This window comes from Macaca fascicularis, chromosome 1 (assembly GCF_037993035.2).
Source record: "Macaca fascicularis isolate 582-1 chromosome 1, T2T-MFA8v1.1".
In the NCBI taxonomy this organism is placed as follows: domain Eukaryota; kingdom Metazoa; phylum Chordata; class Mammalia; order Primates; family Cercopithecidae; genus Macaca; species Macaca fascicularis.
The window spans coordinates 219588479-219616017 of NC_088375.1; the positions used below are offsets into that span (position 1 = coordinate 219588479).

Genomic DNA, 27539 nt, shown 5'->3' on the forward strand with positions numbered 1-27539 from the left:
AAGGTGGGATATGGTGCATGTCTGTACACTGCTCCCAAACACTGCTAAAGCTGGCTGAAGGCTAAATCATTTATCCATAGGAACCCATGTCTTCTCCTAGGATGGCAACATTTCAACTCAATGCTAGAATGATATTGGGATGCTAGAATGCTATTGTTTCTTCCAATAACACGGGTAGACATGAGAAATAGTTTTTAGGATAGACTAAATTCATTTAGTAACAATCAGATTTTAAACTGCACTTGTGCCTGACTTTCAAATTAGAACGTTTTTCGTTATTATTGTGGTTATCTCATTCTGCCTATGATTGCCTTTTACCTGGATAAAGATTTCAAGGCCTTTTTTTTTTTTTTTTTTTTTTTTGAGACAGGGTCTCACTCTGTTGCCCACACTGCAATGTGGTGGTACAATCTAGGCTCACTGCAACCTCTGCCTCCCAGGCTCAAGCGATTCTCCTGCCTCAGCCTCCCGAGTAGCTGGGATTACAGGTCTGCGCCACTACCACCCGGCTAATTTTCGTATTTTTAGTAATGATGGGGCTTCACCATGTTGGCTGGGCTGGTCTCAAACTCCTGACCTCAAATGATCCACCTCTCTCGGCCTCCCAAAGTGCTGAGAATACAGGCGTGAGCCACTGTGCCCGGCCTCAATGCCACATGTTTAACATTTTTTGCCATGTTGTCCAGGTTGGTCTCAAATTCCTGGACTCATGCCATCCTCCTGCCTTGGCCTCCCAAAGTGCTGGGATTACAGGTGTGACCTACTACACCCGACCAGCTTTGGAGATTTTAAAGTTCTGGAAAGTAAGGGCTAGGTTTACTTCCTTGAAAGTCCCTAAGACCTAAATCAGTGTTTTATATAGATTGATTTTTCAATGTTCACTTTAAAAGACTTCGTATGACAGTATTCTTTACATAATCACTTCTGGTAACTTCTAGTAAATTTCCTCTGACATAGGTTCTGGAAAGAAAAACAATTCACTGGGAAGCAAACTACTATTAAGGACACACCAAATACAATGGAATAAAAAAATCTACAACTTGATGGATTTATTCTAGCAGGAATACGTTTGAATCAACTATACCACATATTCTGTTTTCTCTACAAATAAGGAAACTCCAAATTGTTGACTGTTGAGTTTAAAAGTCATTCCTTCCTTAACCATTTAATCCTTGCTATAAGTATTAGTGGGGGAAAAAATCTCAGCTAGGGATAATGAAAACAGCATGACTTAAGGAAACGAGATGGAAGCTCCAAAGCATTTCTGGATGATAAAAAAAAAACAAACCCAAAACACAAAAAACAAAAAAACCAACCCAAACCATAACTGTTTTCAATATTCAAACAGGCTGACGGCTGAGTGGATCAAAAATTATGCAATCATATAAATGAAGATTTAACATATAGAACTCTGTAGAAGAAGGGCAGGAAGGGGCTTTTTAGGAGAATGAACCAAAGAGAGAGTCTTGAGGGCAGCTAGGTTAGAAACACAGATTCTGAAGCAGAGGAGGGCAAGGCTGAAGAACAGGGAGGAAGCTACAACACTTCCAGCTCTTAAGGAATATACTTTCCTAATTGTGAGAAGATACCACAAGGTTGAAGACATTAAAAAAAAAAAAATTCAGCCATAGGAAAGTATTGTCCAATGCTATTTTCAGTTAATATGAAATTATCTCAGGAACTGCAATATAATATGCAATCTTTAAAATTCAAAGTAGAGGAAATATTGTATGTAGTATCTACTGGCTCTCTAGTTGCCTCTTAAAGGAATTAAAACAAAGACAGAGAAGGTAACACCGCAAAGAATTAGACAAAATCATTTACTCTTTGGTTTACTGCATAACCATGTCACACCAATCTGCCATTCTTTGGGTGGGAGGAGTTATTTCTTTTGCTAATGTGGATAACAAACAAAAAGTACCTACGATAAAACTTAATTAATGGGAGAGTTTTCCTAAGGGAAAAAGTAACGTCAAATGGGTTCACTAAGCAAAGGAAAATTCTTAAGCAGGCTAAGAAACACCTAGTAAAATGTATCAGAGGAAGGCTCCAGATCCAATTCAACAAGTAACCACTTCCTCCTGCTATAGCTCATTCTGAAGTCAAACTGGGAAACACTGCTATTTTCAGTGTATATCAAGCCATTAGTAAGCAAAACTTAAACTATTCCAAGTGTTAAAGCATTGTCATAGCCAAAAACCACAGAAAATAATAGAACAGCAAAATTAAAAACATAAAGTAAAATTTTAGACTTTTTCTGGATGACACACTCAATACATTTCTATGGTGATGAATTATTCCTAGAGAGAATCTAATTAAAAAAGTGAAGAATATGACTCATTTAATTAATATCATAACACCTTTTCAGCTCTGGAAGACAGAAAATTCAAAGCTATACATTTTAATAGGTCCCACATACTCGAGCTGTCATTTGTGTTCTTAAAACATTGTCAAAGGCTATGCCCTGTCCAAAAGAATGTTGCCACCTTATGAATTCGCTGCAGATTTATATATTTTGCTTTAAACATAAAGAGGCAAGAGTCTGAAATGATGTAGAACATAACCTTGGTATAAAGAGTCCCTGGAAGGAGGTCATGTATAATTACAGATTGTTTTTTTGGCACCCAATTCTGGATTTCTCATGGAATATGGTCTAAAATATTTATTTAAAAATTATATTTTCAATGATCTTTACCTTTATTTCAATCAGTTTAATGATGAAACACACCTGTTCACTGAAGCAGAACAGTGTCAGGCACAGTCACGCATGCAGCCTGCATCACACATCACCTGAATGTGGCAGTTTTGCTTCTGGATAACTTTCTACTGTCATTCAGTTCTTCCCCAGCCAACCACTAGCCCACTCACCCTTACTCATGCCCAGATGTGTAAACAATTAAAAAAACAATAAAACAATGGACTATTGATGCAGAGGGTCAAACTATGGAACCCGGAGGTACCACAGATTTACCAACTCTAGGCCTCCATCTTCTCGTCTATAAAACAGACACTGGCCGAGCATGGTGGCTCACGTCTGTAATCCCAGCACTTTGGGAGGCCAAGGTGGACGGATCACTTGAGGTCAGGAGTTGGAGACCAGCCTGGCCAATATGGCGAAACCCCGTCTCTACTAGAAATATAAAAATTAGCTGGGTGTGGCGGTGCATGCCTGTAGTCCCAGCTACTCGGAAGGCTGAGTCAGGAGAATCGCTTGAACCCAGGAAGCAGAGGTTACAGTGAGCTAAGGTCGTGCCACTGCATTCCAGCCTGCGTGACAAGAGCGAGACTCCATCTCAAAAAAAAAGAGACACTAATATCCTCCTTCATAGGCTAATTATAAGGTTTAAATGAGATAAAAAGCATAGAACCAGGAGGTTAGCATGTAGTAGGTGCTCAGTGATGGTACCTGTCCCAAACTTTCTTCCATTCCTCATGGTTGGTAGAGCCAGCTTGGAGTCACCTGTGTCCTTTCCATCCTTTCCTCCTTTTGCTGCTCCCTCTCCATCTATATAATCCAACACTTCTGCTTCTTTGGCATGGCCAAGGCATTGGTGGAAGAAACTGATGACATTTGTCCAAAGTTTTAGATTTATTGCTACCCTGCTAATTGCTATCCTGATAACTACAGGCAAAATTACAATTTTCTGTAAGATTTTTTTTTTTTTGAGACGGGTCTCACTCTGTTACCCAGGCTGGAGTGCAGTGGCGTGATTATAGCTCACTGCAGTCTCAAACTTGTGGGCTTTTTTTTTTTTTGAGACAGAGTCTCGTTCTGTCACCCAGGCTGGAGTGCAGTGGCCGGATCTCAGCTCACTGCAAGCTCCGACTCCCGGGTCTACGCCATTCTCCTGCCTCAGCCTCCTGAGTAGCTGGGACTACAGGCGCCCGCCACCTCGCCCGGCTAGTTTTTTGTATTTTTTTAGTAGAGACGGGGTTTCACCATGTTAGCCAGGCTGGTCTCGATCTGCTGAACTCGTGATCCGCCCGTCTCGGCCTCCCAAAGTGCTGGGATTACAGGCTTGAGCCACTGCACCCGGCCCACCTTTTTTTTTTTTTTTTTTTTCGTAGAGATGGGGTATCACTATGTTGCCCAGGCTGGTCTCAAACTCCTGGGCTCAAGAGATCCTCCCACCTCAGCCTCCCAAAGTGCCAGGATTACAAACACGAGCCACCATGCCAGGTCAATTTTTTTTTAAAGTAATATATAGTCAGCCCTGTATATCTGTTGGTTTCACACCCATGGATTCCACCAACCAAAACATAGTATTTTCTATTTTGAAATATTCAAAAATATTTTTAAAAAACTGCATCTGTACTGAACACGTACAGACTTTTTTCTTGTCATTATTCCTTAAACAATAACAGTATAACAACCATTTGCACAGCAGTTACATTGTATTAGGTATTATAAGTGAGCTAGAGATGATTTAAAGTATATGAGACGATATGCAGAGATTATATGCAGATACTGTGCTATTTTATATAGGGACTTGAGCATCCACGGACTTTGGTATCCCTGGGGATCCTGGAACCAAGACCTCATGGATATCAAGAGACAACTATACTTGGTTTCTGAATTTTTCTTTTTTGGAGGCAAAAGGCTATTACTCTAAACTTTTTTTCAAAGTGTAGAAACTAATAATTTAGAGAATAGGGTTGTATAATATTCCTGTTTAGCAATTACACTCACAAAGTTACTTTATGAATAATGTATCATGGGAAGGGTAGCATATCCATTACTGACTATATATCCATTTTTTTAAATTAAAGTTTCTTACTTTAACATTAAATATGCTAACGATATCTAGGGCAATTCTTTAAGTCAAAGTATTCCTAAAAGGGAGTTTCAGAGTAAACATAGGCTTTGCATCTTATCACTAACAATTAAAGAACATGAACATTAGCTCTCCTGCATAAAATATTTTACACAGATATATATATTGAACATAGAAACAGAGACAAATAAAAGCTAGTCATAATTTAGACTTCATCCCTGCTAAGACTGTTTAGCTTACGTTAAATCTCTATTTATTTGTTTCACCTACCATTCCCGGGCGAGCTTCTTATAAGCCTTTTTAATATCAGCCTGACTGGCTGTTCGGCTGACCCCTAGGACTCTGTATGGGTCAAAATCCAACGCAGACAGAATTTGCAGGATCAGAACCAGAACTATCAAGAACTGCCAGGAAATGCTCAACTTTCTCACTTCCATTTCTCTTCCTTTCCAGAGCTGAAATGATTGAAGAGGCAATGAGTTTCAGTGGCAGAAACCTGGACAGTCTTGCTTTTTAGGTAAAGGTACAAGATATATAGATGAAAAACAAAACAAACCAAAGGTATTTTGCAGAAAAGTGTCAAGCTGTTTAACTGTATCTTAAAATCAAAAACCTCACTACTACTTTTGACTATCACAAATAGGAACTATTACAGATGAAAAGCTGAGTAATAAGAATAGCAACTCTCCAGAATACTTGGACTAGAAAAGCTTTAGAAATGAATGAAAATGAATGGGATGCAGAAACAATACCTAAATGTGAGGAAACCTAAATAGGATAATCAGGGCGACCACCTCTCAAATACATGATTTCATTTATTCTGATAAGAATAAAGAAAATAAATGGTTTAAGAATACTTCACTGAGTACATGTTAAACAAACTCATGAAACTACAAGATTTACCATGCACGAAACTACAAAATGAGATAGTTGTGGCATTCTTGGGCATTAAATAAGTACAAATACAGAGGTGAAACACTAAAAAAACTGTGTAGTTAAAACGCAGTATACCTCAATTCTGTTCTTTCTCACCACACCCATTCAAATAAGAATATGAGAAGCTGCTCTTTAATCATTAGCAATATGGTCCTTTTTTTTTTTTTTTAGACGGAGTTTCACTGTTACCCAGGCTGGAGTGCAATGGCGGGATCTCCATTCACCGCAACCTCCGCCTCCCAGGTTCAAGCAGTTCTCCTGTCTCAGCCTCCCGAGTAGCTGGGCTTACAGGCATGCACCACCATGCTTAGCTAATTTTTTGTATTTTTAGTAGAGACGGGGTTTCACCATATTGGCCAGGCTGGTTTTGAACTCTTGACCTCAGGTGATCCACCTGTCTCGGCTCCCAAATTGTTGGGATTACAGGCGTGAGCCATCGTGCCGGCCAATATGGTCATTATTAATGGAAACCTCAGATGAGAAAAAGTGGCAAGAAAAAATTCAGTTTTCCATGTGAAGAAGAATTAATGGCAAAGACCAAATAGCAGACATGATCTTTAAAAGTTTTAAGCTCCATCTCTGGTGAGTACATTGTGAATTTTGGAAATAATCCTGGCTGGTTAACGAACAGGGTAGTGCTGGAATTGTGGATATGTATACTCCACAATTATGATCGCTGTTATACCCTATGATGTTTTTCTCAATTTATCTTGATTTCTCATAAGCTAATACAGTTTTAAGGTTCAAATGTCTACTGTGACACCTTACTGAAGAGGGGCAAAGCTATAACAGTGGTAGATTTCCGTAGGTGCAAGTTTAATGCCGCCTGGGGGTCCTCACAAAATTGACTAATCTAATGATCAATGTTTAAAATTGCATACGTGCTGAATAAAATCCTAAAACAAACCAGTTTCTTCTTTGTTAAGGCAATCTATTATAGCCTACAAAACACGTGAAGGCGATGTAGCTACTGGTTAAGCATATGGGTTGAAGGCTGGGATCTACTCTCCCCTACTGTATTACCTTGGGCAAATTATTTAAACTTGCTAAGCATCAGCGTCCTTATTCATAAAATCGGAATGAATACTACTACCTTTAGTCCCCATCATGTGGGGACTAAATGCATCTAAAGGGTTTACTGAGCCCAGAGTCAACAGTCAATAAATGGTCGTTAGTGCTATTATTTCTACCATGCAGTACGACCACTGCCTTATTTAACTGTGTCAGTTCCTTCCAGTTAGAGGGCCCGAGTGGCGGCGGTCTGGGAAGTTCTTTCGCTGACATGCGAGATAGACGGCGCCGACCTCGGAGCAGCAAACACCTGCCCAACAGGTAGGCTGCCAACCCTCTGGGTAGCATCTCCAGGACCAGGAAGAGGCTCCCAGAGACAAGCTCCAGGTCTAAAACCCGCCACGCGCTCCCGCCGGAGGTCGCAACCCTGCAGGAGACAACCCCCTCCCCCGCCGCCCTCGGAGAGCCCAGGGCCCGGCCCTGTTGGCTCCCGGCTCCCCCCGGGCCCGGCAGTGACTGGAAACAAGAAGGAACTGAGGGGAAATCCCTGAGTCGACCTGGCCCCGCCGCGTCCGCGGTTCCGCGCGTCACGCCGGGAAGGAGTTACCGGGAAAGTACACCGGCCCAACCGGCTGCAGCGTCCGTGCTCCAGTTAGTTCGCCGGGCCGGGAGCTTCCCGTCCACAACAGCGCTCGCCCGGGCCTGGGGAGGGGAAAGAGGCGGGGACAAGTCCGAGGGGAGTCACGTGACGCTTAAAGGTCCATCGCACTGAAGGCGAGGACTGAACAGGTCGAGGGTTTCTACTTGGCGAATATATTTGACCCTTGCCACTCGCCGTCTACGCGTGGACCTGGGGCGGTTGCTATAGGAACCAGGGGCGCTCTTTGGTTGCTTCCAAAGGGTTGATCGTGACCAAAGAGGCCAAAACGTGCCTCCTAGCGAGGCGAAGTCGCTATGCATGATGGGATGCCAGAAGGACCTCCTCTATCCAGGAAGGTGTTTCCGCTGCTACCGAGAGATGGCCCTCGTCTAGCAACAGTTGCTAGGATGGGGACGCAATCTCTGGTCCCTATTCTCTTTAACCCTATTCATAGAATCCTAGAGCGTCAGATTGGAAGGGACCCTAGGGATTCTTTAACTCTCCAACTCCTCCAATATTGATAAGGAGACTGAGGTCCAGAGAGGGGCAGGGATTTGCCCAAGGCCTAGAATCCAGGATTCCTTTTATTTTTGTTTACTGATTTTTTTTTTTTTTTTGAGTTGAGAGAATCCAGGACTCCTAATCCCGTTTACCGAAAGGCGAGCTCCACCCAAGAATGTACCGGTCTCTGCCTTAAGCACGGGAAAAGGGCGGTGGGGGTTGGGAGAGGGATAAGGCACAGGTGAGTGAGGGAAACTTTCTTTGAGCCAATGAGATAGATCCCTTGGGGATATAAAGAGCTTTCATCTCTCTGCCCTGTTTTTATTTTTTTCTCTTTGCATTTATCACTAACATACTATGTCTTTTATTTATTTATATAGTTTATCACCTGATCCTTCCACTGGAATGTAAACTCTAAAAGCAGGGATTTTGTTTTGTTCACCTCCATGTTCTCAGTGTTTGACTACAGCCTCAATAAATATTCGGAAAGACCGGGCGCAGTGGCTCAAGCCTGTAATTCCAGCACTTTGGGAGGCCGAGACGGGCGGATCATGAGGTCAGGAGATCGAGACCATCCTGGCTAACACGGTGAAACCCCGTCTCTACTAAAAAATACAAAAAAACTAGCCGGGCCAGGTGGCGGGCGCCTGTAGTCCCAGCTACTCAGGAGGCTGAGGCAGGAGAATGGCGTAAACCCGGGAGGCGGAGCTTGCAGTGAGCCGAGATCGCACCACTGCACTCCAGCCTGGGCAACAGAGCGAGACTCCGTCTCAAAAAAAAAAAACAAAATTCGGAGAATAAGTGAACGAATGGGGCTGAGGTTTTGCTGCTCAAGCGATTATATTCTAAGGTGGACTCTTGGATTTTAAAAGTGTGGCTTGTCGAGTCAGGTTTCGGGTTTCAATCCTGCCTGCCTCGGCCGCTTACTGCCCATGTGTCCTTAAACATTCGTTTCCCTGAACCCTAGGGTCTACATCTGTAAAACTGGCAGGGGGTGGGGGCGGGAATACTTTCCTGGCAGGATTGTAGTTAAGGATAAATGAGATAAGCATGAAAAGTGGCTAGCACGATGCCTGGGACTTAGCAAATGCTCAGTAAACAGAAACGATTATTTTTGAAATGTGAAAATGAACCGTTCAAAACGACAGGAGTTTAGAGGGACTAGATTTCTGCCAGTTTTTTTTCTGTGTGGGAGGTGTTAGGGTGGGAGGGAGGGAAGAGGGAACGGAAGACTGTGTAAGGTGGGCTTGGTTGGATCAGACACTCGAGTTTGGAACAGTCAACTGCGATCTGGGCACAGGGGCGGTGAGGGGAGCTTATGGTTTTTCTTGGGGTGGAGGAGGCTAAGGGGAATCCATGCCCCGGAGGAGGTTGAACGGGGTGGGGCAGACCGTGGCTCCACTCATGGTTTCCCTCTTTCTGGAAGTGTGACGACTCTCTCCGAGTCTCTGTAAAAGCGGGGCCGTAGTGAATTCTGGCGAGGGGCCCTCGGTGGACTGGGAACTGGTGCCACAATTGCAAACGGGCATCTGCGCCCGGAGGGGGGCGGTGACGCGGGGGCGGGGCTGGGCCCTGGGAGCCGGGCGAGGTGCGGAGGTACCGCCTTGGGGACGGGCGGTGACAGGAGATTGGATCCTGGGGCTGAGGATTGACTTTGGGGGCGGGGCGAGGGTGCGAGCTGGAGTCCGAGGCGGTGCGGTGACGCATGGACGATTCTGAGGGTGGAGCGAGGGGAGGGGGTTGGCTCTTGGAGGCCGGGCAGTGGCGCGAGGCTTGGCGTTGGGGGCGGGGCGGTGGCGCAAGATTGACATTGGGGGCGGGGTGGGGGCGTGGCGGTGGCGCGGGATGGATTCTGGGGTCGGGGCGAGGCGCTGAGGTGCGTCCTGAGGGCGGGGTGAGACGCAATTGCGAACCTGGGGGCGGGGTGAGGCCTTAGAGACGAGTCCCGGGCACTGGGCGGTGACGCGGGGGCAAGTTCAGGGGCGGGGCGGTGACCCGAGAATTGACCCTGGGGGCAGGGCGAGGCGCGGAGGTGCGTTCTGACGGCGAGGCGGGGACCCAAGAGCGAATCCTTGGGGCGGGGCGAGGCCTTGCAGATGCGTCCTGGGGGCGGGGCGGTGACGCGGGGGCGGGGCGGTGACGCGGGGGCGGGGCGGTGACGCGGGGGCGGGGCGGTGACGCGGGGGCGGTGCGGAGACGTGGGGGCGGGTTCTGGGGCGGGGCGGTTACCCGAGAGTTGACCCTGGGGGCAGGGCGAGGCGCGGAGGGTTGTCCTGAGGGCGGGGTGGTGACGCAAGCGCGACTCCTGGGGGCGGGGTGAGGCATTGGAGATGCGTCCTGAGGCGGTGGAGCGAAGACTGACCCGGGGCAGTGACGCGGGGGCGGGCCCTGGGGAGTGGGGCGGGTCCTGGGGACTGGGGCGGGCGGCCGAGGCCCGGAAGCAGACTGAGGCTTTTCGCCATGGATGAAGCGGACCGGCGGCTCCTGCGGCGGTGCCGGCTGCGGCTGGTGGAGGAGCTGCAGGTGGATCAGCTCTGGGACGCCCTGCTGAGCCGCGAGCTGTTCAAGCCCCACATGATCGAGGACATCCAGGTGCGCCCCCGCCCCTGGCCCCCTGGCCCCGCGCTGCACGGCCGGGTCCCCACGCCCCTCGAGGAGCCATTGTGCGGGAGCCTAGCTTTCCCTGTGGCTTCGAACCCCTCAGCGGAGACTAAGAATCCCGAACACCTCTTAGTCGGGTGTTCGCTAAAGCGATTCCACGCCATACTCAGTCAGCGTCCACCGTTAGTGCTTGTGTGTCTTGTGTAAAGGAAAAATGTGAGACCCATCTTGAAAACTTTGAATTAGAAACAGTTCATGAATCGGAGAACACCAGAATGAAAGAGGTTTAGTGTTGCAATGACAAAAGGTCAGAGGCAAGTATTTATTGGGAAAATGTGGAAGCAAAATAACGAAATTATTTGATTGGTTTGCAGTTACAAAATTGCCCTTTTTTTTTTTTTAAAGGTCTGTTAGTTGATTGCTTATGCTTGCTTATCATTGGCTGGAGTTAAGTTTTACTTCTCTCTAACATAAGCATTTATCAGATATGACCCAAGTTAAATTTTGCTGTTTGCAGTTTAAGCAAGATTTAGGTCACTAAGGATACCTGATCGGTTTTGTCTGCTCAGGAATCATTCATGGTTGGTCTCCATTTTAGTTTAATACTTGCGAGGAAGGAGGCGTGTGCGTTTTTACTTTTCTAGTATAGAGATATTGGGAACCCACTTTGGCATCAAGACTGCCTGGCAGCGTGTTCTTGGGCCAGTCATTTACCCTCTTTGAGCCACGGTTTCTGGGCTGTGAAATGGGAATAAGAATAATACTGTCATAAGGACTAAATGAAATAATGGATGTGAAACAATGTAGTGCCAGGCACAGAGCGAGGGCTCAGTGTGCCCTGCCCTCTTTGGCCAGCACCTTCTGTGTTCAGTTTATGTTTTGTTAAGAGGTTTTGGAAATGAGGGGACCTGATGCAGGTAATGGAGAATAATAAAGTCAAACATTTGAGGTTTTCTTTAAAAGCACTTTCTCATCTTTATCTCATTTGACCCTCATCACAGGCCTGTGAGGACTCAGGAGATATTTCCTACCATGAGGTGCAGTAGGTGTGAGTGGCTGGCTGGATATCCCTGGCCAGTGCCCTGGCCCAGGGAAAGAGTCTTTAAATAATTGAGTATCATATGAGTAATTATTCATTAATAATTAAGTCTTGTGACTTCTGTGTGGCTCCTACTGGGGAACAGAAATGGTTTGAGGCCACAGTCCTTGCCTTCAGGAATGTTCACGGGGATCACAAACTCAGTGCCTGTGGAGGCCTGATGGATGGGCATCATAGTGGATACCTTTGCACTGCTCTCTGACTCCAGCTGAGTATGGCCATACCAGCAAATGGCCCAGTATTGCCAGATCTTTCACTTATTTGAGGCAGGGTCTCACTCTTGCCCAGCCTGGAGTGCAGTGATGAGATCATGGCTCACTGCGACCTTGACCTCCTGGCTTAAGTGGTCTTCCTGCCTCAGCCTTTAGAGTAGCTGGGACTTTAGGCACATGCCACCATGCCTGGCTAATTAAAAAAAATTTTTTTTTGTACAGATAGGAGCCTTGCTATGTTGTCCAGATGAGTCTCAAACTCCTGGCCTCAAGTGATTCTCCTGCCTCAGTGTTGGGGTTACAGGTGTGAGCCACTGTACCTGGGCCAGCTTTCACATTTTAAAAAAGAAGCTGGAAATCTTGATTCCTCTGTCAAATTCCCTGGCTTAAAATGTTAGCAACAAATTCAGAAATTTTTTAAGAACCTTGTGGGAACCACAGGTTGCCATTTTGTCACCCTAGTATGGCTGAAAAACAGGCAGGTTTTGGATCTGGGCGCTCATCCTGGCCTTGTAACGTATTAGCAAGTCGTAAAAAACCACAACCAATGAACCAAACAAACAGAAAAACCCCTTTCTGTGACTCAGTTTCCCTGAAATTTCTTACCCTAAAAAGTTGGGAAATTGTAATTTAACTATATCAGGTTATTGAGGGAGAAAAAGATGAACCAATGCATTTACACAGTGTTGACCTCCTGGAGTGTTTAGCAAATGTGGAGAGAAATCTAAACACCACCATCTATTTGCATGTGGCCAACTGCTCTGCGAGTGAGACTCACCTTCTTAGTGGCACTACAGGTTTGTAGTAGCCATTAGCCACATGTGGTTAAAGGTAAATTTGAAGTAATTAAAATTAAATAAAGTTAAAAATCTGTAGGGTCCAGCCCCACAGGGCCTGTGGGTTTTTCTCCTTGTGTGCGGAGACGAGAGATCGTAGAAATGAAGACACAAGACAGATAGAAGAAAAGAGAGCTGGGCCCTGGGGACCACTACCACCTAGACGCAGAGACCGTAGTGGCCCCAAGTGCTTGGCTGCGCTGTTATTTATTGGATACAAGGCAAGGGGGCAGGGTAAGGAGGGTGAGTCGTCTTAGGTGATTGATAAGGTGAAGCAAGTCACGTGATCATAGGAAAGTGGGCCCTTCCCTTTAGGTAGCCGAAGCAGAGAGAGAAGGCAGCATACGTCAGCGTTTTCTTCTATACACTCATAAGAAAGCAAAGACTTTAAGACTTTCACTATTTTTTCTACCGCTATCTACTACGAACTTCAAAGAGGAGCCGGGAGTACGGGAGGAGCGTGAAAGTGGACAAGGAGCGTGACCATTGAAGCACAGCACCACAGGGAGGGTTTAGGCCTCCAGATGACTGCGGGCAGGCCTGGATAATATCCAGCCTCCCACAAGAAGCTGGTGGAGTGGAGCGTTTCCTGACTCCTCCAAGGAAAGGAGACTCCCTTTCACGGTCTGCTAAGTAACACGTGCCTTCCCAGACGCTGGCATTACTGCGTGACGAAGGAGCCCTCAAGTGGCCCTTTTGCGGGTGTGACAGAGGGCTCACATCTTGCCTTCTAGGGCACTTCTCACAATGTCCTTTCAGCACCTGACCCTGTACCCGCTGGTTATTCCTAAGTTATATTAGCAATGCAACAAAGAGTAATATTAAAAGCTAATGATTAATAATGTTTATAATAATGATTGATATTATCCATGATCATCTCTGTATCTAATTTGTATTATGACTATTCTTATTCTAACTATTTTCTTTATTATACTGAAACAGTTTGTGGCTTCAGTCTCTTGCCTTGGCACCTAGGTAATCTTTCGCCCACAAAAATTCAGTTCCTCCGTTGTACCACCCAAGTGCTCAGTGGTCATGTGATGTATGGTTACCATATGGGACAGTGTAGACCAAGAATATTTCCATTATCATGGAAGGTTCTCATAGACAGTGCTGCTGTAGGATAGTTGAGGACATGGTGCCATCTTATCCCTGTGGATCCTGAGAACCTGTCCAGTGCTGGGTGTCTGAGGACAGGTGGCAGATAACCAGAATCTTTCTTCTGTCTTAGTGACTGACCCCACCATCCTAACACCTTCAACTTTTTTTTTTTTTTTTTTGAGACAGGGTCTTGCTGTGTTGCCCAGGCTGAAGTGCAGTGGTGCTATCACAGCTCACTGCAGCTTTAACCTCCTGGGCTCGAGCCATCCTCCTGCCTCAGCCTCCTGAGTAGCTAGGACTACAGGTGCATGACACTGTACCTGGCTAATTTTTTTAAGTTTTTGTAGAGATAGGATCTCACTGCATTACCCAGGCTGGTGTTGAACTCCTGGGCTCAAGCTATCCTCCCACTTCAGCCTCCCAGAGTGCTGGAATTGCAAGCATGAGCTACTGTGCCTGGCCTGCTTGTCAACCTTGACCCTTGCTCTGCCTTCACAGTCCCACCAGTCAGTGCCCATGTCCTGTGGACCCTCCCTCTTTGTATCTCTGCTTTGTCCTTTCACTTCTCTCTATTTTAGCTGCACCATCTTTGCTGCCTTCTGGTCTGGCTATGGCTCACTCCTTTCCATTTTTCACCCTGACCCCAGGATGATTTTTTGAAAAGGCGTATCTGTCTCTGTCACTCCAATCTTAAAACTCTTTGGTGGCCATGCACAGTAGTTCATGCCTGTAATCCTAGCACTTTGAGAGGCTGAGGTTGGTGGATCGCTTGAGGTCAGGAGTTTGAGACCAGCCTGGCCAACATGGTGAAACCCCATCTCGACCAAAAAATACAAAAATTAGCCAGGCATGGTGGCGGGTTCCTGTAGTCCCAGCTACCCGGGAGGCTGATGTGGGAGAATCACTTGTACCTGAAAGGTGGAGGTTGCAGTGAACTGAGATGGTACCACTGCATTCCAGCCTGGGTGACAGAGCAAGACTCTTTCTCAAAAAAACAAAAACAAAAAACAGAAAAAACTGAAGACTGGCCATGGTGGCTCATCCCTGTAATCCCAGCACTTTGGGAGGCCAAGGCTGGAGGATCACTTGAGGTCAGTTCAAGACCAGCCTGGGCAACATGGTGAAACCCTGTCTCTACTAAAAATACAAAAGAAATTAGCCAGGCATGGTGGTGTGTGCCCGTAATCCCAACTACTCCGGAGGCTGAGGCAGGAGAATCGCTTGAACCTCAGAGCTGGAGGTTGCAGTGAGCTAAGATTGTACCACTACACTCTAGCCTGGGTGACAGAGTGAGACTCTGTCTCAAGGTAAAAAAAAAAAAAAAAAAACAAGAAAACAAAAAAACTCTTCGGTGGCACCTGACAGGTCTCAGGATGAATTTCTTGGCCTGGCCACCCAAAGGCCTTGTCTCTTGCCACTGTCTACCTCCTACCTCATAAGACTCTGAATTTGCTATTCACTTCTGATACCCTCAGCCCCATGTGCCTTCCCTCTGGGCACTTGTCTCTTGCTGTGTCATTGCTGATTTGTCTGATTGCATTCCTCATTAGAAATTTGCTCCTTAAGGACTGAGACTGTCCATGGTAGCATTTTCAGCACTTAGCATAGTGTTGGGCATCTTTTGCCCTGCGAAATAATAAACAGATCATCAGAGGCTGGTAAGTGGCACACACTCATCGCACTTGCAGCTCCATTGCTGCCCACGTGCCTGACTGTTTCGACTTACAGTAGCTGGGAAATGGGGAGACAAGGTGAGAGCCATATAAAAGTACATGGGTAATTAGTATCCTGCCTCTCTTTCTAAACAGCGGGCAGGCTCTGGATCTCGGCGGGATCAGGCCAGGCAACTGATCACAGATCTAGAGACTCGAGGGAGTCAAGCTCTTCCTTCGTTCATCTCCTGCTTAGTGGACACAGGCCAGGACATGCTGGCTTCGTTCCTGCGAACTAACAGGCAAGCAGTAAAGTTGTCGAAGCCAACCCTAGAAAACCTTACCCCGGTGGTGCTCAGACCAGAGATTCGCAAACCAGAGGTTCTCAGACCGGAAACACCCAGACCAGTGGACATTGGTTCTGGAGGATGCGGTGATGTTGGTAAGTATTGAGAGAGTGATTGGTGGGTGGGCATGACATGTAGTCATCTGGGACTGACTGTGAGTACAGCTGGGTGGACTGAGATTCAGAATTTAATTTTAGCATTGTCTTTCTGAATGCTCATAGGGATGGCAAAATTCTGGGAGGTTTTCAGGAGGTTGAATCTTGGCAGCCCCTCCTCTGAAAACCATGTATTGAGGTCTGTTTTGGGTGTCCCAGGTTTTTTGTTTTTGTTTTTTTTTCCTGCCTTTGAGATAGCGGGTCTCAGGTTTTGATCAGTGTTTCCAGATCCATCTATTGTTTTGGATTTGCCTTTCGGTCTGGGTGGGTAGCTTGGACTACCTCATGTCTGGGGGTAGGAGAGAGGCCTGGGTTCTATCTGCCCCATACAAACAGACATCTGCAAGGTATTTACCCTAACCTTCTTCCCTTAGAGCAACCCCGCAAGGCAGGTGTCATTAGACCCATCCTTGTTGATGGAGAAACTGACTGAAGCTCGTGGAAATTAAATACTTTGCCAAAGGCCACACGGCTACATCCAACAAAATGCATAAATTCCAAGAGTACAGCTGGGTGATTTTTACCTATGTGTACCCACAGGTAACTAACACCCAGATCGTCAAGATGAAAACATTCCAGGGTCCTGTAAGACTGTCCTCTCTCTTTCCATCTTTTCCCACTTCCCCTTTCCCAAAGTAATCACCATTCTCATCTCCATCGCCAGAGATCCCTTTTGCTTGTCGTTGAACTTCAATATAAATCCTATATAGTCTTAAATACTCTTGAGCCTGGCTTCTTTCACTCATCATTGTATCGTGAAATTCATTCATATTGTTGTGCATATCATTCTTTTTAATTTCTAGATGGCAGCAGTTCCTATTCTGAATAATCCACAATTTATTTAACCATTTTCCTATTGATGGACATGTGGGTTGTTTTCAGTTGGGGCTTTGTTCCCATGGCAGCGTGTGGAGCTCTAGCACTTCCTGTTTCATGGGTGCCTCGTGGACCATTGCATGGTATCATAGTTAATAATCATAATAGTAATGGTGAATATTATTGAGTGCTTGCTATTTGCCAGGCACTGTTCGGAGTGCTTACATAAATGATCTGATTTAATCTCCCCATCTCTCTTGTAAGGCAGGTGCTTTGCTGTTAGACAAAGTGAGCCACAGACTGGGACGCAACCTGTGCCAAATCGCACAGCTAGTGAGGAGTGGAGACAGGGCTGCAGCCCAGGCTTACCCGTTCTGTCTGCTCTGCAGGGTAGCCCCACGTGTGCTTTGTGGGACACACCTCATTGATCCAACGCATGCTGATGGACATCGTGTTGTTTTTGCAGTAAGCCTGGCATGTACGTCTAGTTCTGACTGCAGGATGTTTCTAGAAATGGAATTGTGTGTTAAAGTGTACTTGTTCCTGTCCTATAGATGCTACCAACTTATACTTCAAAAATATGTCATTTTAGCCAGATGTGGTAGTGTGAGCCTGTAGGACAAGCTACTTGGGAGGCTGAGGCAGGAGGACTGCATGAGGCTAGGAATTCACAGCCAGCCTGGGCAACTTGGTGAGATCCTGTCTCTAAGAAAAAAGAAATGTAAAAATTGTGTCTTTCTTTTTTTTTAATTGAGACAAGGTCTTCTGTGGCCCAGGCTGGAGTGCGGTGGCGTGATCACGGCTCACTGCAGCCTTTGAATTCCCGGCTCAAGTGATTCTCCCCCTTAGCCTCCCAGGTAGCTGTGTGCTATTTTTTTTTTGTATTTTTTGTAGAGTAGAGACGGGATCTCACTATGTGGCCCAGGCTGGTCTCAATCTCCTGGGCTCAAGCAATCCTCCCACCTTGGCCTCCTGGATAGCTGTGCATGGTATCACCCCTGGCCATTTTTTTTTTTTTTTTTTTTTTTAAAGAGGGAGTCTTGCTCTGTCGCCCAGGCTGGAGTGCAGTGGCTCAATGTCGGCTCACTGCAACCTCCACCTCCCAGATTCAAGCAATTCTCCTGCCTCAGCTTCCCGATTAGCTGGGACCACAGGCACCCACCACCACGCCTGGCTAATTTTTGTATTTTTAGTAGAGACGGGGTTTCACCATGTTGCCTAGGCTGGTCTTGAACTCCTGGCCTCAAGTGATCTGCCCGCCTCAGTCTCCCAAAGTGCTGGGATCACAGGTGTGAGCTACAACTCCCAGCCCATGCCTGGCCAATTTAAAAATTTTTTGTAGAGATGGGGTCTCACCATGTTGCCCAGGCTGCCCTCAAACTCCTGGGCTCCAGTAATCTGCCTACCTTGGCCTCCCAAAGTGCTAGAATTACAGGTGTGAGCCACTGCACCCGGCCCAAATGGTGTCATTTTATAATCTCACCAACTATGAGTGAAGGTGACCACTTTCTCACATTCTTGCGAACAGTGAGTATTGACATTTTTTTCCTGTGTGATGGGTAAAAAGTGTTGTTTTCTTTCAACAAAAATCCAACAAAATTCATTCATATTGTTGTGCATATCAGTAGTTCATTCTTTTTAATTTCTAGATGGCAGCAGTTCCTTTTCTGCACAATCCACAATTTATTTAACCATTTTCCTATTGATGGACATGTGGGTTATTTTCAGTTGGGGCTTTGTTCCCATGGCAGCGTGTGGAGATCTAGCACTTCCTGTTTCGTGGGTGCCAGGTGGACCATTGCATCGTATCAAAATTAATATTCATAATAATAATGGTGAACATTATTGAGTACTTGCTGAATAACTGTGATTTTTGGGCAATCCACTAAGGCGGAGAAACAGACAAACATGATGAGGGTATGAAGCTGCATTTGCTTGAAGTGTAAGGAAGAAGACTGGTTCTGGAATTGGCCACGTGCATTACTATCCTGTAAAGGAGACAGGCAGAATACAAAGCTCATCTGTTGTTATTTGGTTCTGGGAAATGTCAACGTGAGTCATTTAGGACCAACAGTCAGAATTTGAAACTTCCTGTTTTTTTGGAAGGTGTTTTATTTCCTATTTGTTGTGAATATTTATTCCCAGTAGGAGCTTAATTCTGAAGGGTAAATAATAACAACAATAGTAAGATCACTTAATTTTTTTACCTTATTATTATTATTTTTTGAGATAGGGTCATACTCTGTCACCCAGGGTGGAGTGCGGTGGTGTGATCTCGGCTCACTGCAACCTCTGCCTGCCAGGTTCAACCAGTTCTCTCACCTCAGCCTCCCGAGTAGCTGGGGCTACAGGCACACCACCATGCCTGGCTGGAGATGTCCTTTTTAGGTGCTGGGCCTTAGACTCCTGAGTACTGCATGGGAATGCTTCCCAAGGTAGGTTTCATGGTGATCCACAAAGGAAGAGCTGTGTGTTCATACGTATGGGAATGTCGGGCTGAGCAAGAATAGGGCCAGCAGCAGAGCCTTTCATAAGTGAGTACAGGAAAGGATGCTGTAGGTCAGCGTTTCACACTGGGGACGATTTTGCCCCGACCTCCAAGGGACATTTGACAATGTCTAGAGACAAATCTGGTTGTTATAACTGAGGGTGGGTGGGTGCTACTGGCATCTAGTGAGTAGCAGAGTTGCTGCCAAAACCCAACAGTGTACAGAGTAGCTATGCACAATAAAGAAGAATCTGGCCCAAAGTGTTAGTGTGGTGGGGCTGAGTACACACATCACACTCATACATATTCATTGAGCTTGAGTGTCAATGAATAATAATAGTAATGATGGACACATCAGTTTTATTGAGTTGTCAAGTGTGTCAGGTGTTGTTCTATGTGCCTCACATGTATTAATCGTTTGAGGTATCATCACAATCCTATGAGGTTGATAGTTGCTCCTATTATTCTGTAATACAGATGGACAAATCAGAGGCCCAGAGACTCTGAGCTCCTTGCCCATTGTGACACAGGTGCTAAGTGTTGGAGTTGGGATTTGAACCCAAGTACCTTGAACTCACTCCATCACTGCCTCATGAAGAACAAATGGCTCTTTCTCTTTCATGGCCCTATATTTGTGCCATTACTCATTAGCTCATGCAGATGTTTGCTAAGTACCTGTTGGGTTCTAGGTTTTGGGGATGCAGCTTCGAACAAGGATGTCCAGTCCTTGCCTTCACCTGGAGAGGGGCAGATACTCAATTCATGCTTGCATAATTTGGTCTTGATTCACGGCTGTGGGTAGTGCTATGAAGAAGCTGAACACAGTGCTTTAGAGGTGCGTCATCGGGGACCCACCAGAGAGAGTGGCTTTGTCTTCGTATATGCAGAGGAAAACGACTTTTCCTTCAGAATGGAAGGAACTTTCTTCGTTTCAGACATGATGCCTGTGTGTAACTGCTTGTTCCAGCCAGGGCCAACTGCCTGGGAGGGCTGGGAGAACAGTTGGTAGCTGTGTTCTCAGGATTCTCCAGAGAAACAGAACCTACAGCGGGTGTGTGTGTGCATGTGCGTGTGTGTATAAAACAGCATCTTTTGTTCAATACTGCATCCCCAACACCTAGAACTCAGCAGGTAGTTAGTAAACATTTGCATGAGCTAATGAGTAATGGCACAAATACAGAGACAAGAAAGATAATGAGCCATTTGTTCTTTTTTTTCTTTCTTTTTTTTTTTTTTTTTGATACAGAGTCTCGCTCTGTCGCCCAGGCTGGAGTGCAGTGGTGCAATCTTGGCTCACTGCATGCTCTACCTCCTAGGTTCATGCCATTCTCCCACCTCAGCCTCCTGAGTATCTGGGACGACAGGCACCCACCATCACAATCACGCCTGGCTAATTTTTTTGTATCTTTTTTTTTTAGTAGAGATGGGGTTTCACCATGTTAACCAGAATGGTCTCGATCTCCTGACCTCATGATCCATCCGCCTTGGCTTCCCAAAGTGGTGGGATTACAGGTGTGAGCCACCACCATACCCGGCCAAACCATTTGTCCTTTATGAGGCAGTGATGGAGTGAGTCCGAGGCACTTGGGTTCAAATCCCAACTCCAGCACTTACCAGCTGTGTCACAGTGGGCAAGTAGTTGAGTCTCTGGGCCTCTGTTTTTTGTATATATACATATACACACAAACACACACAGATATACATAGAAAGATCTATACATATATTTTTATGTGTGTGTGTATATATATCTTTATCTAAAAACATATTTATTACAAGGAACTGGCTTATGCCGTTGTGGAGGCTGAGAAGTCCCATGGTTTTCCATCTGCAAGTCGGAGGCCAGGAAAGTCGGTAGTGTAGTTCCAGTCTGGTTCTGAAGGCCTGAGATCCAGGAGCACCACTGGTAGAAGTCCCGTTCCAAAGGCAGAAGAAGACTGATGTCCCAGCTCAAGCAGTAAGACACAGAGAGATCAAATTCTCCTGTTCTCCACTGTTTCGTTCTATTCAGGCCCTTGATGGATTGGACGCGGCCCACCCTCCTGGGGAGGGCCATCTGCTTTACTCTGTCCACCTATTCAAATCCCATTCTCATCCCCAAAACACTCACAGGCACCCTGAGAAATACTGTTATATTTAACCAAATATCTGGGCACCCTGTGATCTAGTCAGGTTAACCTGTGAACTCAACCATCACAGTGGCTTTCTCTGCTCATGCCTTGCCTGGGTTGGAACTTCCTTGAAAGTAGAAGTTGGCTCTTCAGCCCTACCTGGCTTCCTGGTCCCTTCGCTCTGGGGCTGGTGGCTGTTCTCACCTCCCATTATAACTCAGGGTTTCTGAGTCTCCAGTTCCCCTCTGGTAAATGGGGATGTGTGCCAGTACTTCTGTGCTGAAGGGCCTGCTCCGAGGAGTAAGCGAGGCGGTGTGTGGAGGGACTTCACATGGGGCCTCCTATTGAGTGAGCCTTGGGTGGGTCTCATTGGTCAGCGCTGCTTCCTTCTGTGATTTCTAAATTGCCAAGGGCTGGGGAGGGTCAGTCCCAGGGCATCTTCCCTTCTGTAGAGTCCCCTAGTTCCCCTGCTTGCTTTCTGTGTCCTGACTGAAAATTACAGAGTGCTTTGACCACCCTGTGACCCAGCCAGCCACAGGTTTTTCCCAGTAGACCTGAGCCCAAACCTGGGCCTTAAACGTTCTCAGGCACTGATAAAAGGTATCTAGGTAGGCCAGGTGTGGTGGCTCACACCTGTAATCCCAGCACTTGGGGAGGCCAAGACGGACGGATCACTTGAGGCCAGGAGTTCGAGACTAGCCTGGCCAACATGATGAAACCCTGTCTCTACTAAAAATGCAAAAATTAGCTGAGCATGGTGGCGTGTGCTTGTAATCCTAGCTACTCAGGAGGCTGAGGCAGGAGAATTGTTTGAAGCCGGGAGACAGAGGTTGCAGTGAGCCAAGATTGTACCACTGTCCTCTGGCCTGGGCAACAGAGTGGGACTCTTGTCTGAAAAAAAAAAAAAAAAATTAGCTAGGTGTGGTGGTGTAGTCCCAGCTACTTGATGGTTTAGGTGGAAGGGTCACTTGAGCCCCGCAGGCAGTTTGCAGTGAGCCGAGATTGCACCACTGCACTCCAGCCTGGACAACAGAGTGAGGCTCCCTCTCAAAAAAAAAAAAAAAAGGTATCTAGGTTATCGCCCAAAACACTGAAAGAAACCGGCCCTGGCCTGGAGCCAAATTCCTTAAACCCTCATGTAAACTCCTTACCCCGATTCCTTCACTATGGACCAAACCTAGGTAGACACCCGTTTTTTCTTGCTGCTTCCCTCAAGGATTGCTGCAGCACTCTAAGTTCCCTAATAAATGTTTTGGACCACTGCGTCAGGGTGACAGAGCGAGACTCTGTCTCAAAAAAAAGAAAAAACATCTCGTGACCTTTTAAGCTGGTGACCAGTCAACTTCTTGCTAAATGAAAACTCTTTTGACATTGATGGAAAATAATCATCTTTATTCATTTATTCATTCTGCAAGTATTTCCGGAGGACCTGCTGTGCGCTGGGCCCCTATGGACACTGCAGACAGCGAGCAGCCACTCTCCTGAGCTTCCCTCACCTCTTTCTGCTCTGTGATTTCTTCTCAGTGAGACACCATCTCTATACTCTCTGGTGTCTGGCTTTTTTTTTACGCAGCACATTTTCTTTTTTTTTTTTTTTTTGAGATGGATTTTTGCTTTTGTTGCCCAGGCTGAAGTGCAGTGGTGCGATCTCGACTCACTGCAATCTCCGCCTCCCAGGTTCAAGTGATTCTCCTGCCTCAGCCTCCTGAGTACCTGGGATTACAGGTGCCCACCTCCTCATCTAGCTAATTTTTTTTTTTCTTTTTGCATTTTTAGTAGAGAGGAGGTTTCACCACATTGGCCAGGCTGGTCTGGAACTCCTGGCCTCAGGTGATCCACCCACCTCGGCCTCCCAAAGTGCTGGGATTATAGGCGTAAGCCACCGCGCCTGGACTTACACAGCACATTTTCTAGGCTATCCTGCCTTGCATGTATCAGTGAAGCGGCGTCATTCATCTGTGGTAAATACCCAAGATTCATTGTCTTCACAGCCATGGAAAACCAGGACACGGACATACAGTGAGGTTCAGAGTGGAAGTATAATAGGCGAAACAAAGAGAAGAGCTCTCTGCCGCAGAGACAGGGGTCCCAGAGAAATGGGTTGCTGCTTCTGCAGTGGAATGCAAGGGGTTTTATAGATGAGCTTGAGGAGGAGGTGTCTGATTTACATATGGCACGAAGATTGGTCAGACCAGGTGTTTCATTTGCATAGGATTACAAAAACTGGTTAGGACTAGGTGTGTCATTTGCATAGGGTGTGAAAAGCTGGCTACCCCACCCTAATCTTGTGTTATGCAGATGGGTTCTCTATCTGGCCAGTGCCATGTTGTTGCTTACTTCTTTACTGTACTCGTGGTGACAAAGAGAAGGGAAGATGGAGCCTCCTTGTTGAATATACCTGGCCCCCTGGTAGCTTTTCTATTGGCACAGCTGCTGGCATTCACTCATGTGAGCTTGCAGCTTGCTTATCTATGTCTGCAGCTCGATTTTTCAGGCTGCTCTTTGTTAGAAAAGAAATGATTTGAGGCCAGGCACAGTGGCTTACACCTGTAATCCCAGCACGTTGGGAGGCTGAGGTGGGTTGATCATCTGAGGTCAGGAGTTCGAGACCAGCCTGGCCAACATGGTGAAACCCCGTCTCTACTAAAAATACAAAAAAATTAGCCGGGCGTGGTGGCAGGTGCCTGTAATTCCAGCTACTTGGGAGGCTGAGACAGAAGAATTACTTGAACCTGGGACGGGGAGGTTGCAGTGAGCCAAGATTGCACCTTTGCACTCGAGCCTGGGCAACAAGAGTAGGAAAAAAAAAAAAAAAAGGAAATGATTTGGGGACTGCTTTTTGTTAAAGGGGAAATTCTGCTGAGGACTGTTTTACTCTCACTATCTGCCTAAATAATTTCTATCTCCTGTATCATCAGTAGCTCATTCCTTTTTAGGCTATATAATGTTCTCTTGTGTGGCTTTATCACAATTTGTATATCTATCATATTGTTGGATTGGTTGTTTCTAGGTTGGGGCATGATGAATAAGGCCTCAGGGAACATTTTGGCCAAGTCTTTTGTGCCCATTTGCACTCCTTGTTCTTTGATACATACCTGAGGGCGGACTTGCTGTCAGAGGGTAGGTGTTGTTTAACTTTGTTAGAAACCTCTAAACAGATCTCCAAGGCGGCTCTGCCATTTGGCACTCCCACCAGCAGCGTCTGAGGGTCTGAGTTGCCGCTGCTCTGTTCTTGGGTGGCTGTCCTCACAAAGCCCCTTGCCCCTCCTCTGCTGCACCCCAACATTATGTTTCCCTCTTTTGCTGTCTCCCCAGGTGCTCCTGAGAGTTTGAGGGGAAATGCAGATTTGGTGAGTCTCCATGAGATTTGGGGCTAGTATCTCCGGCTCTGGGCCCTTCCCTCTCCCCATCTCAGGTGCTTCCCTGCAGGTGTGGCAGGAGCCCAGGGAACCCAACCCTAGGCAGGGCAGTGGGGGTCTGGTCCTAGCCTCCCTGACTCTGGCCCAGCACCTGCTGGGACAGATTATTCAACCCTGCTTTTCCTCATTTGCAAAGCTGGGGGCAGAAGCGGGGCAGACCTGATGAGGGGCAGGCATTGGGATCCGTACCAAGTTGCCACTCTCTCATTCACAAGTATTTATTATGTGGCTCCTGTGCTCTGTGCTGGGGCCACTTGGGAAGGAACCATCAGTCTGTTAGGGGAGAGAGAAGTTAGGCAAATGAGTATATAAATAGAAACAGTGATAAGTACCATCAACAAAAGAACAGGCTGCCTTGAGAGAGAATTACAAGGGGACCGAGCCTGGGGAGGGAGCAGCCTTAGGTGCCCCCAGATGGCCTGGGCACAGTTCTGCTGACAGAGTTCTCAGGTACGCCCCTGGCCTGGGTGACCTGTGAGGTCCTTTGGGATGAGTACTCGTGGCTGTTGGATTTCCAGGTTACCAGCTCCCTTCCCTGAATACCAAGATGGGGGGGGTCACCTTCTAGTGTTAGTCTATCCTGCAGTTACTTCTCTTTTGCCCTAGAATGCTGGGTGGAGACCCTGCTACTCCTTGTGTGGGAGGGCGGAGCCTGTTTTCTTCCCACCTCTCCAGACTGTCCCCTGGGGAGCGCGGGGAGAGCCTGGGTTTACGAGGGTCCCTGTGCTGGCAGGCTTACGTCCTGAGCATGGAGCCCTGTGGCCACTGCCTCATTATCAACAATGTGAACTTCTGCCGTGAGTCTGGGCTCAGCACCCGCACTGGCTCCAGCATTGACTGTGAGAAGTTGCAGCGCCGCTTCTCTTTGCTGCATTTCATGGTGGAGGTGAAGCACGACCTGACTGCCAAGGTACACTCACTGTCTGTGGAGGGAGACAGGGTGGGGGCCAGTGGGTGGGGAAGTATCTTTCGAGGGACCCCAAAAGCCAGCTGACTCCCCAGATGAGCCCTTACATCTGGAGGACCATGGGAGGTAGGACGGCTCAGCGGCTACAGGTTCAAGTTCAGACGCAGAAGTCCCGGTTTGAGGACTGGCTGTCTCGGCCACCTGCTGTGTGACTTCCTGTGCCTCAGTTTCCTTGTCTGGAAAGCAGGAATAGTACCTACCCCCTTGGGTTGTTTTAGGGGTTCGATGAACAGTGCCCAAGCATAGCACCTTCTCCCGGCAAACGATGGCTATCACGACTGCTGGGACTGTCGGCACTTCAGTACTGGCCCTGGGAAGCTGAGAAAGTGCTCTGCCCAGGCCTTTGGGTTGGGCCCTTTGTTGTTTTGTTTTTTTTGGTGGCAGGGGACAGAGTCCCACTTTGTCATCCAGGCTGGAGTGCAGTGGCGTGATCTCGGCTCACTGCAACCTCCACCTCCCGGGTTCAAGCAATTCTCCTGCCTCAGCCTCCTGAGTAGCTGGGACTACAGGTGCATGCCACCACGCCTGGCTGAATTTTTTTTTTTTGTATTTTTAGCAGAGACGGGGTTTCACCATGTTGGCCAGGCTGGTCTCAAACTCCTGACCTCAAATGATCGGCCCGCCTTGGCCTCCCAAAGTGCTGGGATTACAGGTGTGAGCCACCGCGCCCGGCCAGGCTGAGCCCTCTTATTGTCAGGAAGGTCCCAGTCTGCAGCCGGACCTGTCGGTGCTTCTGGCTCACCTGCAGCCCTCTCTTGTAGGAAATGGTGCTAGCTTTGCTGGAGCTGGCACGGCGGGACCACAGTGCTCTGGACTGCTGTGTGGTGGTCATTCTCTCTCACGGCTGTCAGGTAGGAAGCATCCCTCCGTTCCTTGGGCAGGCATTGGGTAAAGGCCATGCCAAGAGGCCGTGCAGGGGCCATGTCCCTTCCTGTGTCCAGAACACCCTTGGCTTTGTGGAAAGGGGCTGTGGGGCCCTGCCCACCTCCTGTTGTTTTCTTGGGAGCCATGTGGTTTGAGGAGTTGGCTGCACCTTTCTGGGCAGGTCGGTGTTCCTGGGGGAAGCTCTCTGGGAGAGGGAGGGCAGAGACCAGGTCCACTCACGAAGCTCCTGCCCCCAGAATTTGTTCGGAGGCAGGTACAGCACACAGGTTGTCTCAGCTCCTGTCTCTGTCCTGTGAGGCATTGCCCCAGGCCCCTTGCTGCTAGTTTGACTCAGGACACCAGGCCCACTGGGGGCTTGGCCCCTTAAGTGTTTGTCATTGTGATTAAGCCCTTACCCCTTCCTGGGCCTTAATTTCCTCATCTTTTAAGTTGAGGAATTGGACAGATCACAGTTACAAGCTGGGGACTGGAGTCTCCCTGTGGTCTGCACGGTGTTTTGAAAACTGGCAGATTTCACATAAAAATCAGGATTTCTAGTTTCTCTTGACAAACCGCAAAGGTCTAGCCTGACCAGGCCAGCATCCTCAGCCAGTAAAACTCCAGCCTGTGGCTGGGAAGGGCTTTTCCTTTGGTCCTTTCTCTCATAATGTGGTCTCTAGAGCTCATGAGGAATGTGGACTCCCAGGCCCTACCCTGGACCTCTTCATTCCGAGTCTGCCCAGTAACAAGGTTCCCAGGTGATTTCTGTGCACTTAGGTTTGAGCTGAATTGATTTAAAGCAGCCACTTTCAGCATTGAGCTGCCTCAGTCAGAGGGGCCTGGAGGACCAGACTGCTGATTAGGAGGTCTGGGTGGGGCCCGGGAATTGCATTTCTTACACGTTCCCAAGCCATATCGATGCTGCTGCTGCAGGGGCCAAACTTTGAGAACCACTGGTCTAGAGGCCACAGCCAGCACTCTCCAGGCACACTGTCTGGCCCCTAGAGGCAC

The 27539-nt window shown here is 47.3% G+C and overlaps 2 protein-coding genes across 11 annotated transcripts in view; one reads left to right on the forward strand and one right to left on the reverse strand.

Moving 5' to 3' along the window:
* The window catches only part of DNAJC16 (DnaJ heat shock protein family (Hsp40) member C16), a 48214-nt gene extending 40779 nt beyond the window's left edge, over positions 1-7435 (reverse strand). The window contains exons 1-2 of one of the 3 annotated variants that reach the window (XM_015442445.3): positions 7330-7435; positions 5046-5230 (exon numbers count right to left, since the gene is read on the reverse strand). In XM_015442445.3, coding sequence (XP_015297931.3) covers positions 5046-5212 — 167 coding nt within the window. In that variant the 5' untranslated portion in view covers positions 5213-5230; positions 7330-7435. Of the gene's footprint in view, positions 1-5045; positions 5231-7279 lie in introns of all 3 variants that reach the window. The other 2 variants (XM_015442450.3, XM_045380130.2) reach the window with 2 other exon arrangements.
* A 2870-nt stretch (positions 7436-10305) lies between these two features.
* The window catches only part of CASP9 (caspase 9), a 30440-nt gene continuing 13206 nt past the window's right edge, over positions 10306-27539 (forward strand). For 5 of the 8 annotated variants that reach the window (XR_012425799.1, XR_012425798.1, XR_012425797.1 and 2 more), the window contains exons 1-5: positions 10306-10455; positions 15521-15806; positions 24594-24628; positions 25431-25607; positions 26426-26515. Coding sequence is in view for 4 of the 8 variants with exons in the window: in XM_005544723.4 (XP_005544780.3) it covers positions 10324-10455; positions 15521-15806; positions 24594-24628; positions 25431-25607; positions 26426-26515 (720 nt within the window). In the remaining 4 variants the exon portion in view is untranslated. Of the gene's footprint in view, positions 10456-15520; positions 15807-16247; positions 16407-17071; positions 17161-24593; positions 24629-25430; positions 25608-26425; positions 26516-27539 lie in introns of those variants that run through there. The other 3 variants (XM_074019547.1, XM_074019516.1, XM_065529650.1) reach the window with 3 other exon arrangements.